This window comes from Ailuropoda melanoleuca, chromosome 11, assembly GCF_002007445.2.
Source record: "Ailuropoda melanoleuca isolate Jingjing chromosome 11, ASM200744v2, whole genome shotgun sequence".
Lineage (NCBI taxonomy): Eukaryota > Metazoa > Chordata > Mammalia > Carnivora > Ursidae > Ailuropoda > Ailuropoda melanoleuca.
The window spans coordinates 107378771-107395024 of NC_048228.1; the positions used below are offsets into that span (position 1 = coordinate 107378771).

At 62.4% G+C, this 16254-nt stretch overlaps 1 protein-coding gene across 1 annotated transcript in view; it reads left to right on the forward strand.

The window, feature by feature from the left end:
• Position 1: 1 nt before the first annotated feature.
• Positions 2 to 16254, forward strand: part of HTRA3 (HtrA serine peptidase 3) — a gene marked incomplete at its 5' end in the record, with an annotated part of 29971 nt that continues 13718 nt past the window's right edge. The window contains 3 exons of the mRNA XM_019796749.2: positions 2 to 371; positions 11055 to 11154; positions 14334 to 14556. Coding sequence (XP_019652308.2) covers positions 2 to 371; positions 11055 to 11154; positions 14334 to 14556 — 693 coding nt within the window. The remainder of the gene's footprint in view (positions 372 to 11054; positions 11155 to 14333; positions 14557 to 16254) is intronic.

Genomic DNA, 16254 nt, shown 5'->3' on the forward strand with positions numbered 1-16254 from the left:
GCTGCTCCTGGCCGCGCTGGCCGCGCTGGCGCTGGCCCGAGAGCCCCCGGCGGCGCCGTGTCCCGCGCGCTGCGACGTGTCGCGGTGCCCGAGCCCTCGCTGCCCCGGCGGCTACGTGCCCGACCTATGCAACTGCTGCCTGGTCTGCGCTGCCAGCGAGGGCGAACCGTGCGGCCGCCCCCTCGACTCGCCGTGCGGGGAGAGCCTGGAGTGCACGCGCGGCGTGTGCCGCTGCCGCTGGGCGCACGCCGTGTGCGGCACCGACGGGCACACCTACGCCAACGTGTGCGCGCTGCAGGCGGCCAGCCGGCGCGCGCTGGAGCTCTCGGGGACGCCCGTGCGCCAGCTGCAGAAGGGCCCCTGCCCCTCGGGTAAGCGCTTGGCCGGGGCCGCGGGTGCGGGGTGGGAGTGAAGGCGCCTCCTGGGGAAAGGGAGGCTCAGAGCTTGGGAGGAGCCGCGAGGTCCGCACTGGCTCGTCCCCTCCGCAGGCGGCCGGACTCCTGGCCTGGCCTTCCAGATGGGGAAACTGAGGCCCAAAGTCACAGAAATAGTTAATGAAACCCGGTGCCCTCCTGACCACCCTAGGGGTCTGGTCCAGCTCTTTGCTTTCCTGTCTCTCTCTGGCCTCGTCAAAACGTACCTGTCTTGTTGTATCATTTCTGCTGGTCCCATATTCCCGCTCTGTCCAGGTGCTGGGTGGAAAGCAGACTTTCCTGGCCTTAAATCTTACCAAGAATGGATGTTCCCTTGCGTGACATCCAGTGTTTTTTTTCTTTTTAGCTGCACTTAGAGTTCAAGTCTCCAGAGGGCTGTTTGGGAATGGTGAGCAAGCGTGTGGTCTCTGCGCGTCTTGGGGTCTCCTGGGACAGGCTGCCGAGGCAGGGACTTCCTTTGTCCCTCCAAACCCTGGGACAGCCTCCCCCCACCCGGAGCTGGCCCAGGACTGCTTCTTGCCACACTGCTTGACCCTGTGCATGGAAGAAAATGCTAGAAAACCCTGATACCCCTTTATTTGTTTAGGGTACCTCTTAGGAAGTGGGTTCAGTAGGTACTCGCCATCTCCACATGCCGGGTGCTGAGCCCCGAGTTCGCAGAAATGAGTCAAGCCCTGTGTGTGCCCTCAGTTTGCAGCCGCTGGGGGGAGACGCTGACCACCGGGCCAGCTTTGCGGGCCCTGGGAGCCGAGCTGCCTGGGGCACTGAGAAGCTTTCTGGGGTGAGAAGTGTCTCAACTGAATCTCACGGGTGAGGGGGGACAGGTGCTCCAGGTAGTGGGAAGGAACGGTTCTCTGGGAAAAGGGGATAGCACAAGCCACCACGTGGAGAGCACCGAGCCGGGAGCGGCGGGCACGGAGTGGGATGGGGGGTTGCGACACTGCGGCTGGGCGGGCTGGCGGGGATGGGGGACGAGCGGTCATAAGTGTCCTGCCAGTGGCTCAGACTTCATCCTGTAGGCCAGACTTCCCCAGTGGTGTCTGGTATTCTGAAAATAAGTGTCTCATGGCCCAAAGACTTTGGGAACATAAACACTGTCCGTGCAATGCTGATTCACACTACCTTTGAGTCTATCACAAGTTCTGAGAGAAACTGCAGTGAGAAAACAAAACAAAACAAAAAAACCCACGCACACAAAATCATAAAACCCAGGGTTTTCCAAGAGAATTTCAGCAGAGAGCTCTTCTTTCCTGGCAGAACACATATGCGCTCCTCCTGGCACACTGGGGTTCTGGGGAACCCGGTCTGGGAAGACTATGTAGGATTAAATATGAGTATTTGGGGGAGCCAGTGAAGGGCTTTAAGGGAGGTGAGGGTGATAGGGTCGGACTTGTGTTTAGATTGTGCCCAGGAGTGAGGGATGAGGGCACGGTGCCCGCAGGGCATCTGAGATGGGCGTTGGCACTGAATGCGCGCCCACTGCTACCCCCCTTGTGTGGCCCTTCTGCCTGGGCACCTGGCACTGGCGGGCCTGCCTCAGGCCGTGCCAATGGCTCCAAGAGACAGCGGTCTCAGGGCAAGGCTGGTGCCTGCCCGCTACAGCTTGTGTCCATGGGGCCCCTCCAACCCTGACTCCCCCATGTGGGGGACGCTGTTAGAATAAGCCTCCAGGGCCAGGCTGGGTGGGTCCCAAGCGTTTCAAAACCCTCATTTCTTGAGAATGGTGTCCACATTTATAAAGTACCTTGTCTGTGTGTCCCGCTGGCCCGGGGCAGGTGACAAGGGCACTGTGATGGGCAGACCCCATCCATGCCCTGGAGAAACTCGACGGTCAGGGAGACACGTGGGAGGGTAAGAAGATGGGGGGAGCCTGACCCGAGACAGGTGCAGAGGTCACTCACCAGGCAGGAAGGGGGAAGGAACTGCCAACATGGAGGTCACGGGCTGGGGCTCTAATGCGGGGCCTTACACACCCTGCTGACCCCAGTTTCCTCTTCTGTAATAAGCGTGGGGCTGGCAGGGGCAGCTGTCGGGGAGAACCATGGCAGGGATGGATGAGCCAGAGTGTGTGGGCACATGCCCCTCCTGAGCTCTCCGTAGACCACTTGTCAGTTCACGGGTCACTGTCCGTGTTTGCACCACCATGTCTGGTCATCTGGCGAGTTCAGCTTCTGTGCTGAGCCGTGAGCTGGGGCTCTCCTGGCAAAGGATGGGGCGGACGGGAGGGATCGGAGCAAAGCAGAGGAGGAAGGAGCGACCTCACAGGCAAAGGAGGCCACTGCCCTGATCCAGCCAGAGCCCCAGGGGCAAGGGCCTCAGGCGGGAGCTGGGGCCTTAAAGAGGGGTTGGGGGGGCCGTGGTGCCGTGGGGAGGGCTCGTGGGGCTGGTGTCGGTGCCCCTGTGCACGTTATGGTCTGTGGGGCCCCGCCCTCACTTCTGGGCCCTGGGTCATCAGCATCACCCCACACATAGGGACCGCAGACATCCAGGTTCCTGCCAGTTACCTGTGCAGAATCCAGTCCTTACGGAATACTTGCTCCGCCTGGGTCTCTGGTTCGCGCCGTTTATCCGCCTCTGTCAGTCTGGCCCTTCCTACAGCACAGATGCGCTCAGGGCAGCAGGGAGCGGTCAAGGATGGGTTTGAGGTCACTTGGCCAGGAAGTGACCGAGCCAGGCCAGGCCCCCGCTCTGGCTGGCTTTGAAAGCTTCGCTGTCGCGGGGCCCAGGCTTTCTTCCACAGGCAGGGGACAGCAGGGCCCCCGAGGTCTGGAGTCTGAGTCAGGCCAGGGTCTCAGGCTGCTCGGCGCTCAGCCTCCACTGAGTGTCACTGGCAGCGTCCACATCACCCCGCCCTCCCGAGGGTCCGGCCAGAGGTCACTGGGTAATGTCCCCATGTAGTGGCCGGCAAGGTGCTGCCTCTCCCAGGGTTTTCTGCACAGAATTCCCACTGGCTCACCCTCGCCTGGGCCTGCCTTCAGATGTCCAAGCGCTGAGAACTCGGGTCCAGTCCCCTGTGCCGGGCTCGTCCCTGGGCAGGAGTCCTGTGTTTCTGCTGGCCCTGGTCCTCAGCTCTGGAGTTTAGGCCACACATGTTTGTCATGTCACCTTCCCCTTGCTCCTTACTCCCACCCACAGGCAAGTCCTCAGCTCCACCTGGACCCTGGCCCTGAGCTGCCCTTGTTCCCTTGCCCCAGCACCGCTGGTCTGCACCGCCCCACCTCCCTCCTCATCCCTCCGATCACTTCTCCATGCAGCGGCCACAATAACCTGGATCGATCCATTCTGCCCGTCCCCAGCAGGACCCCCCCGGCAGCTCCCCAGCACTGACTGACCCACGAGGCCCTCTGCCATCTGACCCTTCCCTCCCCACAGTGCCACCTCATCCTCTGTGCTCCGCCTGCTGTTCTCCCCACCTCAGGGCCCTTGCACGTGCTGTGTCTGCAGCCCCAGATGCTGCTCCCTCACCCTCACGGAGCCACATCCTCATCTGTCTGGGCCTGGATGTCCCACCACCCCCGAGCCAACTTCCCTGACCACCACGCCAAGGCAACCCCTGCCCCAGCCTCGTGAGCACACCGCGGGGTCCCTGCAGACCCTCCCTTCGCCTGTGCTACCAGGCTGCTCTGCTGTGTCTCCATCTCACCGGCTCTGAGCCCTTCATTCCCTGCCTGGCCTGCTGCAGCCCCTGGCGCACAGTAGGGGCTGTGAACTGAATGGATCATCTGTGCAACAGGTGAATCCCCTATGACCCTCCCATTCTCCTTGCATACCCCCAGTGAAGGGGCTCACTACCTTTCCAGGAGCTCTGCATATCCCCATCTCCACGGGAGGCAGGGCGTCTGCCTGGCGCGGAGAAGTGTCTGTCAGCGGGACAGTAAACACAGAGATGGATGTGCTCAGGGTGTCTGGAGGGAGACGAGCGTCCTTGTTCACCTAAGCAGAGCCCGTGACCCTCAAAGCCTCTCTGCCCACGACTGCAAAGAGGTCTATGCACACCAATTAATTCAAACCTTAGAGCCCAAGGGCAGTTTACAACGTGGCGTTTAATAATCCGCGTGGATTGTGCAAGCCCAGCCCAGGTTCCGACAGCGTCTCTCCCTATTTTATTTATATAAGAGCTTTGCTCCGTGTTTGAGTCTTAATCCCCTTCGCGGCTTCCTGCGCATGTCTTGGAATTCAGCCCTGGGGACCAGGCAGGATGACACTTCCTGTCCTTCTCCGCCTGCCCTCACGCTGGACAGCAGAGCCCAGCCTCAGCCTCCAGCAGTTCCTGAGCCCGGAGCCCCGTCAGAGGGGAGCGGAGACCGGGGTGCTGAGCAAGCCATCCTTTCTGACCCAGGCGGGCCCAGGGAGCACCCCACCCTCTGTGCTCCTGACGTCAGCCTGGAGGTGCAGCTGGGGTCCCACAGCAACCCCCAGGGTCTGCCTGCTCAGGCTTCTCCCCTCGCCTTGCACCTCCACACAGCAGCCCGAGGGGGTGTCGTAAGACTTGGATCTCCCTGCTGAAAGCCCAGCCTTGGCTCCCACTGGCTTCAAGACCAAGCAAGCACAGACTTCTGGTGCCGCCTGGCCTCCCCTTCCTGCCCGGCTTCATCACCTTTAGCGGATCCCTGTGAAATCCCTGATCCTGTCTCGTGAGGGACTGATGACTATGTGTGGAACCAGCTGAGGGAGACACCACCTCCAGAATGGGGAAAGGGGTAGATCAGGAAGGGCTTCCTGGAGGAGGTGGCATATAGACAGCCATTTAGAAGTGGGCACCAAGAGCACCCATGCAGAGAAGGATGCCGGGAAGCGCTGTGAGCATGGCCCGTCATCAGGAGGCGAGGAGCCACTGAAGCTTTATGGGTAACAGGTGTGCAGAATGGCAGCAGGGGCCCAGCTAATGGGAGGCCAGTGCCATGGGCGGGGAGAGCTGATGAGGCCCGAGGATCTCTGACGGCGGCTGGTCGGAGGCTGTCAGGGCGGATGCATGGGGGGCCTTTCCTGGAGGCAGGGTACCTGCAGGAGCAGGTTTGGAGAGGCAAGGTGATGAGTGCAGGTTAGGTACGGGGGGCACCCTGGTGAGGAGGGTGTCCAGTGAGGACAGGGTTCTGTGGCAAGAGACTGGCTGATGAGTGTCCATGTGTCTGCGGCGGGCACCTGGCTAAGCGAGCGGTGTGTCCTGCCCGAGGGTCTGAGGATTGCCTCCTCCCGGGCTTTGCTTTGAGGGAGAAAAGCCACCCAAGGTCAAGGGAGAGAGAGACACCAGGCTTGTGCTTCAGGCTGTCAAATCCTTAAACACACATTCTCTAGGTCTTGTTTGTCATGACCCTTTATAAGAAAAAGCTCCGCAGGGGCAGGGTCCTACCCCAGGTGGGGAGGGACAGCTCCGCCCGAGCCCAGGCCCCCTGATTCTCCATCTGTTGCTCTGCGCCCTGGGTAGACCACCAGCGCCTTGAGGAAGTGGCTTTCCTGTTTGATTTTGATAACGGTGTTAAATAAGTAGGTAAGAAAGAGAATAAAGTCACAGACCCCTTGTCCTCAGTGCAGCAAAGATGTGGCCAGGACGTATAAGTGTGCCCCCTGAACCAAACACCAGGTCTTGTGTAGCGGAGAGCCAAAGAACCCTTGGAGTTATGCAGTGCACAGCCTGCCCAACTGTATGCTTTAGCCCCTGTAGTGCATGATAGGCAGAGCCAGAACTGAGACTCAGGGGTGAGTCCCAGCTACGCCACCTGCAAGTCTCCTAAGCTCTCTGCATCTCAGATTCATCGGTGAAATGGGACCTTTGTGGCTGGGTCACTGGACAATTAGTGAGGTGAGAATTTAAAGTGCTTTGCACAGCGTAGAGGCTAACAGACTTTAGTGTGAACAGACCTCAATACCGACAAAGTGGGTGTTTCTGACATAAATGGAATTCGTGAGAGAGGGGGGGTAGTAGAGGAAGGAAGGTGCTGGGAGGCAGTGTTTGTGGAAGGCCTGCCGTGTGCCCAAGGGGGTTCCACTGACCTTGTTCAGTGCACGACCCAGCCAGGGAGCCTGAGCCCAGAGGAGTCAGCCAATGGACCAGTCATGGCTGGGAGGGCTTCCTGTCGGAGGAGGGCCAGGGGCTGACCCCACCTTGGCTTCCATGGTGACCCAGAGTCCTGCCTGGCCTGCGGTCCCCTTTTGATAAAGGACAGACAGGCCGGTGGCACAGCCTTCTCCCCCACGACGTTGGCACGTTAGAGGAGCCAGGCTGACCCCAAGCTGAAGACTGGCCAAGCTGGGTGCGCCCGGGCAGCACAGCCTGTCGCTGGCTGAGGACCAGCCAGAGCAGAGGAGGTGCCTGGGGTCAGCATCAAGGGACCTGGCTCTGGGCCGTGGGTGGGGGTTCTCCTGGCCTGTGAAATGGGCAAAGCTCCTGCCTCGCAGAACGGCTTCAAGAGTTCACTGGTCCCATGAATGCCCGGGGTCAAGTGTCTGACGGCTGCTGGGCAGGATCCATGGGGGAGCCCTGCGTCCAGGGACAGGAGCCTAGGCCCGAGGGCCACAGACTGCAGCACTGTGCCCCTGGGGGCCACAGTGGGATCTGAAGGCCCTGTTCCTGGCTCATGGGGGGGGGCGGGGAAGGGGAGGCAGTCACTTGGAGACAGGCAAGTTTTCAAGAGCAAGAAAAACACAGGGGACTGTTCTGGAAACTAATAAGACCTGGGAGGCAGCTCCTGAGGCTGCAAAGCCTGCCTCTGGTGGGTGAGTGGGGCCTGGGGTGGGCTGGGGGCTGTGGAGGGGTCCCTGAGATGGTGCATTTGTCCCTGCAGAGCTTTCATGCACCCCTTGCTCATTCACCCATTCTCTCACTGCTCCCTGCTCAGTGCTGAGGACTGGGGGTGCCCAGGCCATGGGGACAGGCAGGGGGATACACCTTGGGGGGCTTATGAGGGGCTGTGGGACCCAGAGCGGTGAGAGCGGTCACTGAGCCTGCCAAGTCAGGCAGCCTCCCCAGAGGAGGTGTGCTGGCCCAGGCTTGAAGGATGAGGGAAGGGGCATTCCTGATAGAGGAAACCCGATCTCGGCGGGGTGGAGGGAGTGGAAGTAGATGGGCCTGAAGATGCAGATGGAACCCGGACACCCAGTTCCTTGAATGCGCTGTCATCTGGTCTGCAGGCTGTGGTTAGCATTATGGACAGATGGGCACAGCTGGGGCTTTGTGGCCATCTGCTGATGGCCCTTCCATCCCAGCTCACAGCTAACCGCTGGGTGACAGGTGGGGGCTGCTTCTGATAGAATAAGAAGACCTCAGAGTTAGAGGAACAGAACTGGGTCTCAGTCCCGGCTGCCCATTATGTGCTGGAGGGGTAATGCATACAGTTGGGCAGGCTGTGCACTGCACAACTCCTAGGGAAGCCAGTCAGTCACTTTGTTAATAAAGTGCACAAATGTGGACTTGTGCGGTCCACAGCCTGTGTCACAGCAGTACAAGGTGGCCCTGCGGGATGTCTGGGTTAGTCACTTTCCCACTCTGGGCCTCGGTCTCCCCGTCTGTCCTACAGCGTTATGACTATCCAGAGCTGGCACGTCGTGAGTCCTCTTTCAGGGTTTGCCACGGTCCCTGAGCAATGCCACGCAAGAGCGTTGGGGCGGAGCCCAGAAGCACAGCTTCTCCCCTGCGGCCTCTGGTCCCAGGCGCTCCCATCCTGGCGGGTGCCCTGGCCTCTCCCCGGAGGCGCCGCAGGACACCTGGCCTTGATTGCTTTGCTCTGTGTCAAATTCCTCCCGGCTAGAACTTCCAAGGCCCATGGATTACAGTTTATTTTTGAAAACAAAACAAAACAAAATGCTAACAGCTGAATCTGGTCGGGACTGACTGTTGACTTCAGAACTTTGGCTGGAGGACAGGGTGGGGGTGGGGGTTGTCAAAACCCCAAATAAACAGAGTCTGCTTTCCAGCCGTGGGGCCCAAGGTTTTCATGTGGAAAGAAGTGGTGGGAACCGAGTCCTCCCTTCCCACTGATTCATGGGGTGATTCATCAGCGTGTGGGGAGGACCACCACCCCCTCCCCACCACCCACCACGGTCGGTCTGCTTAAAGGGACAGGGCCTGGCAGGGTTCAGGTCACCAGCTCGCTGACCCTGGAGCCCCACGGGGTGCCCCAGGCGCTCTCACCCAGTGCTGTGCCTGGCTGGTCACTCGCCTATACTCGGCACAGAGGACACACAGAGGCACTCAGCATGCGTGGATTGACGATGCCCGGCATGAGAGGGAGTGCCATGGGTGGGGCATTGTGCTGGGAACCCCCAGGAGGGAGAGACTTGTTCTGGCTGGAAGAAGCCTGCTGGGGGCCTGCCTGGAGGAGGTGGGATCTGAGTTGTGCCCCGGACAAGCTGGTGCCCCTTGCTAGGGAAGAGTGGGGAATGCTCTGTGTAGGTGAGGCACAGGATGGCAGGTGATGAAGCAGAGACTTGGGGTAAATGGCCCCACAGGTTACACAATCGGGGGTGATACCCCTCGGGGACTGCCCGCCCCACCACGGCACGGTGGGCACGCGCCTCGCCTGGGGTGAACCCGGCACACGTGGGAGACCCCTCCCACCGTGGAAGGGAGAAGGGCCTGGGGTGGTGGGTCCTCTGAATCCGGGGCCATGGGAATTACCCCGTGAGGAGTGTCCTGGTCAGAGACCAGAACCTGGACATGACAGCAGTTTCTGTGGCTGGTGGCCTTCCCTTTGCCTGGAGGTAAGAGCACGATTTGGGTTCCCAGGGGCCTCGGGGTAGGGGGACAGAGCTGGCCTTAGCTCCCACAGCTGACTGGTGGCTTCACCTGCAGTTTCGGGGACGATTCACAGTCCTGCGTGGAACCAGAGTGGGCTGTGACCCTGGGGCCCCTGTTATTCTGAGCTCTGAATCTTAGACTCCGCCCCTCTGATGGTTTTGCCACGGTGGGGGGGGGGGTCCCAGGCACGGTAGCCCCTGGCCGCCTGCAGTTTGATGGGCAAGGGGCCTCGCGGTGGCCAGCAACAGGCTGCGTCTCCCAGCCGGGCTCCAGCCACCCCCGGACAGGCCGCCTTTGATCCAGGCTGAGCCGTGCCGTGGGCCCACGTGTCCCGCGCCCACTGCCCAGCTGGGAGGCAGACAGCACAGAACTGGTGGGTGAGGCCTTCTCTCCACCCCTGACCTTGGAGCCTGAGGCAAGCTCTCTCCGCACCCAAGTCCAGGTCTGGCCAGGACGCACAGTTGGGGCAGGAGGGAGCACTGGGGAGATGTGAGGGACCCCTAAGGGAGACAGCCCCCGGCCTGCACTCAGGACGTGCCTTCTCTGGCTAGACACGCATCTTCGGACAGGATTCATCTCCGCGAGCCACGCAGTGGCCCCACCTTTGAGACGGAGGCAGTGACCCCTGCCCTGGCTGCCCCCGGACGTGGGGAGATTAGTTGGGGTGTGGGTGGGGCCTGCATTGCCCACAAATGTTTATGGGGCACGCATGGTGGCCGCACTCACCCTGATGCCTCCTGTCCCTCCGGACAAAATGGAAAACCAGATTCTCACTAGCTCCTCATGCCTCGTCACCTCCCAAAGACCCCTGACAACCTCAGCTGCAAACCCAGACTCCACAGGCCGAGACCTGTTTGCTCACCAACCCGGCTGCCAGGGGGCGTGGTGGGCTCCCCTGGGCAGGGAGCTTCACGCCTGTAAGGCACATTCGTACCCAGTTCCCACAGGGCGGGGTGGGGGGAAGGGGGCAGCTTCAGTCTCATTTTCAGACTGGGAGTCAAGGCCCAGAGAGGGTGAGTGATTTGCCAAAAGCCACACAGCTGGAGGTGGGGTGCCCAGCCAAGCTCGGGATGCATGACTGCCAGCCCTACGCTCATTCGGGGACCTTACAAGCTGCGCTGGACCGCGTGGGTTCCGGGTAGCGCCAGTCTCCGGCGGGGACTTGAGAGGCCTCGGCACATGCCCGAGCAGGGAGACCAAAGGGGTGTGGGCCCCGTGCCACCACATCCCTCAGGCCTGTGGTCCTGGCAGGCGGCAGACCCCGCTGCTGACACTAGCAGAAATCTGAGCTGGCCAAGGTTCCAGGGGAGTTCGTGAACCGCCCGGCAAGCCGGACTGGGGCATGGCCAAGTTGGATGGGGGGCCCTGGCGACTCAGACATGCAGAGTCCCGTGGGGCCCAGGAGGGGGTCACACCATGGCCAGACCGGGGCAGCTCGGAAGGGCGAGCCAGGGGCCCCTGCTGGAGCCTTGCCCAGGGCTGGAGGGATGGGCGAGAGCAGCAGGGGAGCGGGGAGGAGGGCGGTTGCCTCATGCCAGGGCACTGCTGTCTAATAGAGAAAGGATCAGGGCCCCGGGGGAACCTGGCTCGAATGGCACGTCACTGCTCGCTGCTGAGGGCAAGTGTCCTAGCTGCCCTGAGCCTGCGGGCCTGCCAGGGGGCGTCCAGCGAGCAATGTGAGAACGCTCAGCACTAGCCATTCTTGGGGCAAGGAAGCCCCCTCCCCAATGTCTGGGTGTCACTGTGCTGCTCAGTGTGGGGCGTCCCTGAGGGGCTCTGAGCCTGTGGGGTCTCTCCCTGGTGGGGCTTCCTCCCGGGTGGGGTTCAGGGCACCGCTGGTGGTGTCTGGGTCTCACTAATGCGCCTGGTTCTTTCTGCCAGTGCAGGTCTCCACCAGCTGACCAGCCCACGGTACAAGTTCAACTTCATCGCGGACGTGGTGGAGAAGATTGCGCCGGCCGTGGTCCACATAGAGCTCTTCCTGAGGTGCGTGAGCCCCTCCCAGGCACCCCCCATTCTAGGCCCGGGGGCAGGCGAAGCCAGGTGCACGTGGAGTCAGGTGGGTCTCCCTGACACCTCGGGGAGGGACACCCCCTCTCTGCCTCTGGTCTCCTCGCCGAGGGGAGTGGATGTGCCACCTGTGCCCCCCAGGCTGCAGTTTGCTAAGCAGGTGTGTCCTGCGGGGGGTGGGGGGAGCGCCCTATGTCACAGAGGCTTTCTGAGCTGATTCTGGGAAACACTGCCGCCCTGAAGGCTGATCATCTGTGGAATCCTGGGGTCTCCGCCCAGAGCAACCTCTCCTCCCCAAAGAGAAGACGTTGGCCGTTAAAAGTGCTTCTTCCTTCTGTCTGACTTCACATCTTGGCCCCTGTGTGTGTGGAGGGGCCACCAAACCGCCCAGATGAGGCTCACAGGGTCCAAGCCCCTCCCCACTGATGGGGAGCAGCGGGAGCCAGGCCCTGTGCACCGGAGTGGCCGGTCACCCCAGGGCCTTGGGCCAGGGTGCTGGGGCCTTGTGCATTCGCGCGGCGCTTTCCCCAGGTGGTGGAGGCCAGCCGTTGCCCTGATGTCAACGCCGAGACCCATGGGGGTCCCTGGGGTGTGGGCACAATCGCTCACGCCCTGATCTCTGGCCCCAGCGTGGGGCTCCCTGCTCACTGGTCATGGTGCTTGCCCAGTGGGAGCCCTTGTCATAGGGAGTCACTGCCCCCCATGTCTGGAGGGCGGGGACTGTGCTCACCCCTGATGGTGTCCATGGGGTGAGCGACCAAAGGCACGAGCTCCTGTCAGAAGAGCAGTGCCCTTGGACCTACTGCGTGCTCCGAGCCCTGGTGGCCGCTTGGCCGACGTGTCTAAACAGCCCTGGTGGGTGCCCCCCTCTTAGAGGAGGGAGCTGGGCACAGGCGGGACCCACCCTGAGTCGCGACCCGGGGGGGGTCCCACGGGGGGGGTCCCACGGGGGGGGCCCACCCCTCCGCACTGACTGACATACTGCACCCCCAGGCCCTTTCCACTCTCACGCACGGCTGCACCCCAGATGCTAGGCTTTGATGTTCCCATTTCCTGGGTGTGGAGCAGAGGCCGGGAGCTCCTCCAGGCTCCCAGACCTGCCGAGTGCCGAGTTGGGCTTTGACCCCAGGCCTCTCAGGCCCCAGAGCTGACCCCTTACTGCCCTTTCTGCAGGCTCCAGACCCCGAGACATGTCATTGAGGAAATTACAACTGGACACACTAAGTGGCATGTCGCTGGCCTTACCAGTGGCTCAGACGGGTCCAGTGTCCTTCTAGAAGTCTCCGGGCATCAGGCTCCAAGCCAGCTAATTGCTGACTGCAGCCCAGCCGGGGCAGGCGGCAGCGCCTTTGCCACATCAGCCTTGGAGGCCCATGTCCCAGTGGGCGGGTGGGCAAGACCAAGCGGGCCAGATCCCAGACACAGATGAGATGTTCATCGAGCCTAGGAGCCTCCACGGTGACCCCTGACCTGGAGAGGAGGCCACCAGCTGCCTTGGGCCCCTCCTGCAGACAGGGCTAACTCCTACCGGGGTGCAGGAGGCCTGCGGGTGCAGCCCCCGGCGGGCCCACACCCAGAGATGGGCCGGGGTGGGAGCTGACCACGAGAGTGCACAGAGGCTGGGGGCCCCCGCGGGGCTCCAGGCTGCCTGCCCCAGACGAGTCGTTCACGTGCTGGCCACAGTGTCTGCACTGTAGCGAGGCCTGCTACCATGTAGAGTGGTTGTGGCCCTTAAATCGCTTCGTGTCGGGCTCGTGGTGCTCGGTGACCTGAGCCCGTGTTGCTGGTCCTGCCGGTGAGGCAGCCTTTCTGCACTCCCTCCCTTCCCTGAGACGTTCCCCCTCGCGTTCTTTCCCTCCTGCCCCGTTCCAGGCCCCCTGGGGTGCATATTCTCCCTCACCTCTGCTAAGCAGCCTCGGGCACTGGGTACCCGCTCCATCCAGGCCCCTCTGGGTGTCAGAGAGGGTCCCGAGCTGCGTCCGGCGTCCTGCCTCCCTGGCATCCTGGCCGTGGGCAGGGCTTCCTCTCGGCTCTGGTGAGGCTTGGGCATTGCCACATATCCGTGAATTCTGACCTCCGACCATTGGAGCCCATGGACGGAGGCAGATGCTGAGGCCGGGCATCTGCCCATGTCTGAGCGCGCCCCCTGCCCTGCGTCCCCGGGGGGGCGGCGCCTGGTGCAGAATTCACGCAGCGGAGCCTGCTTGTCGGTCATCTGCGGCTTCTGGGCAGCCGGCCGGAGGGGACGACTGGAGGCAGGGGGAGCACACCCCCTGCCCCCAGTGCTGCCCTCTCCCTGCGTAGGCAGATCTGCCCCCCACCCCTTGGGAAACTACCCCCCTGGGGACCTGCCATGGGACTTCCCCAGCGATGCTACATGCACCTTAGTGCCAATAGCAGCCCTGTTTGCCGAGTGACTTCCTGCCTCCAGGCATCACACTCAGCAGGGGACCTAGCCGGGTTCCCTGTGGGGGAGATCGAGGCAGGCAGATAATCAGTGGGACGGGCCTGAGATTAGAGCCCCAGCCTGTCTGGCTCCAGCTCTGAGTTGTCAGGGCCACGAATGCCTGCCTGTCCCAACAGGCCCGACGCTCATGTGCCTCCCAGCTCATCCCAGAAAATTGCAAGTCACAGATGCTCATCCCCTCTGTTTGGCTGTGAAATGGGTCCAGGCGTCAGGGACCTGGCCACGGCCACATCTGGAGGTGGTAGAGCTGGGGTTGGCCCTGGGCCCCGGGGACTCCACACCCATGATCTTTCACCCCACGCTGGGCTCTGCTTCTCACCAGCTGGTGTGTGGCTGCAGCTGGCCCTGCGTCTAGCCCCCAGTGTCCAGGCCCTCACGTCCAGGTTCCTACATCCAGCCCCCCGTGTCCAGCCCCCTGTGTCCAGCCCCTTGCATCCAGCCCCCACATCCAGGCCCCTGTGTCCAGCCCCCTGCAACCAGGCTCCTGCATCAGGCCCCTGCATCCAGGCCCCCATTTCCAGGCTCCCGCGTCCAGGTCCCTGTGTCCAGGCCCCCATGTCCAGCCCCCCGTTTCCAGCCCCTGTGTCCAGCCCCCCATGTCCAGCCCCGCATCCAGCCCCTGTGCCCAGGTTCCTGCGTTCAGGTCCCTGCCCGCCCTGACCGCCCGCCCGTGCTCACCTCCCCACAGACACCCTCTGTTTGGTCGCAACGTGCCCCTGTCCAGTGGCTCAGGCTTCATCATGTCGGAGGCCGGCTTAATCATCACCAACGCCCACGTGGTGTCCAGCACCAACACCGTCTCCGGCCGGCAGCAGCTCAAGGTGCAGCTGCAGAATGGTGACAGCTACGAGGCCACCATCAAGGACATCGACAAGAAGTCGGACATCGCCACCATCAAGATCCACCCCAAAGTGAGTGGGGGGGGGCACCTTCCCAGACCCCAGAGCCCAGAGCAGTGTTGGCCTGCCCTTCCTGTGGGGCGCTTGGAGGAACCAAGGCCTGGGGACCCTGGCAGTTTGCTCCTAGGCTTGGTGCAAGTCAGACTAGAACTGGGGTGTCCAGACCCCCGCCCTGTGCTTCTGCGAGCTGCCAAGTGCAGACTGAGCTCGGCTGCCATCCCCCAGGCACTCCCATGGGGAGGCCCTCCAAGGCCCAGGGACGTGCCCAGTGTCCCTCCCGGGCCCACTCCAGGAGATGTGGCTGTCCCTGAGCCGCCAACAGAGCCTGTGGGGAGCACTGGGACACATGCCCCGGTCCCTCCACATCCGATTGCCCCAGCTGGCCAGGCAGCCCCCAGCGGGGCCGCCATCATGTCCTGTCACTGCCAGTGGCCATGTCCTAGAGCTTCCCACAGCCCCTGGCAGAAGGGGTGTCAGTGTCCTCCTATTTCAGAGGGGAAACTGAGGCTCGGAGAGATCATGCTGACCTGGGGCAGGGCTTGTCCAGTGTTGTAGTTATGACTGTCACTGAGGGTTGCTGCGGGCCACTCCCACCATGAGGTCAGCGACCCATGGGGCCACATGTGCGGGTGAGGCTGGCTTGGCTGACTCTGAACCGGCTTCTGTTCTTTCTGAATAAAAGCGTGTGGTTTTGGTGATAATGGGTCTGCTGTGAGGAGGCTCCTTCCTGCCCATCGAGGGAGAAGAGATTCACCCCAACGTGGACCCTTCCCCACACGTGACCCTTTGACAGTAATTACCGAGCCTGGGGACGCCACCTCCATTCTAGAGATGAGGACACGCGGGCCGGGGGGACGGGGGCTGTGCTCAAGGACAGGGCTTGGCAGCGTTTGCGTGATGCTGCGAGTGGTAAATACTTCGGGCTTTGTGGGGCCTGTGCATCCGTGGACACCTCCACCCCCCCGCAGCCGCCGGTGATACAAACACGTGGCTGGGTTCCAACAAAACTTTATTTAAAACAGGCGGCGGGGCAGATGTGGCCCGAGGGTCCCCCCAGGTCTGGCTGGCGCTGGGTCTCTCCTGTTTCCATGGCTGCAGCCGGATCCTAGAGCGGGCACACCCCGACGGCCCTCGGGGGCCACGGATGCTAGTGGAATCAGTAAGGCCCGTGTGCCTGCAGGCACGGTCAGCACCCGCCGCTTCTCCCCGACGGCAGGAGCTGCCCCTCGTCCCCTGAGTCGTGTGCGTGGCAGCTCCCCCAGCTCTGGGGAGAGCTGCTGCCCCAGGCCGCTCAGGCGCAGTGAGGAAGAGCATCCCCAAGGACGGACGTTGTCATCCCTCCATCTGTGGCCGGCCAGTGATGGAAACATTGTCGCTGTGGGTCCTCACCCTCCGCCTGGGATCCTCTGTGCCAGGCGCCCCACCCTCCAACCAGCTGGAATCGGGTGGTCAGAGGGTCGGAGGTCGGTCCTCGTCCACAGCTAGAGTGAGGCCCCCGTGATCGGGGCATGGTGGTCACCAGCACCTTCTTAGAAAGCTTTGTGTCTGTAAGTCATTCCAGACCCGGGGAGCCGGGAGAGGTCGTGCCCCTCACCGGTCCGCCCCAGTGATGGCAGCGGACATAAGCAGTAAGACACCAAATCCCCGTGTTCACGGGGGTGCTGGCGAGAGAGCCTCGGCTCCCGTCGCTGTCATGGACACTGGCTCATC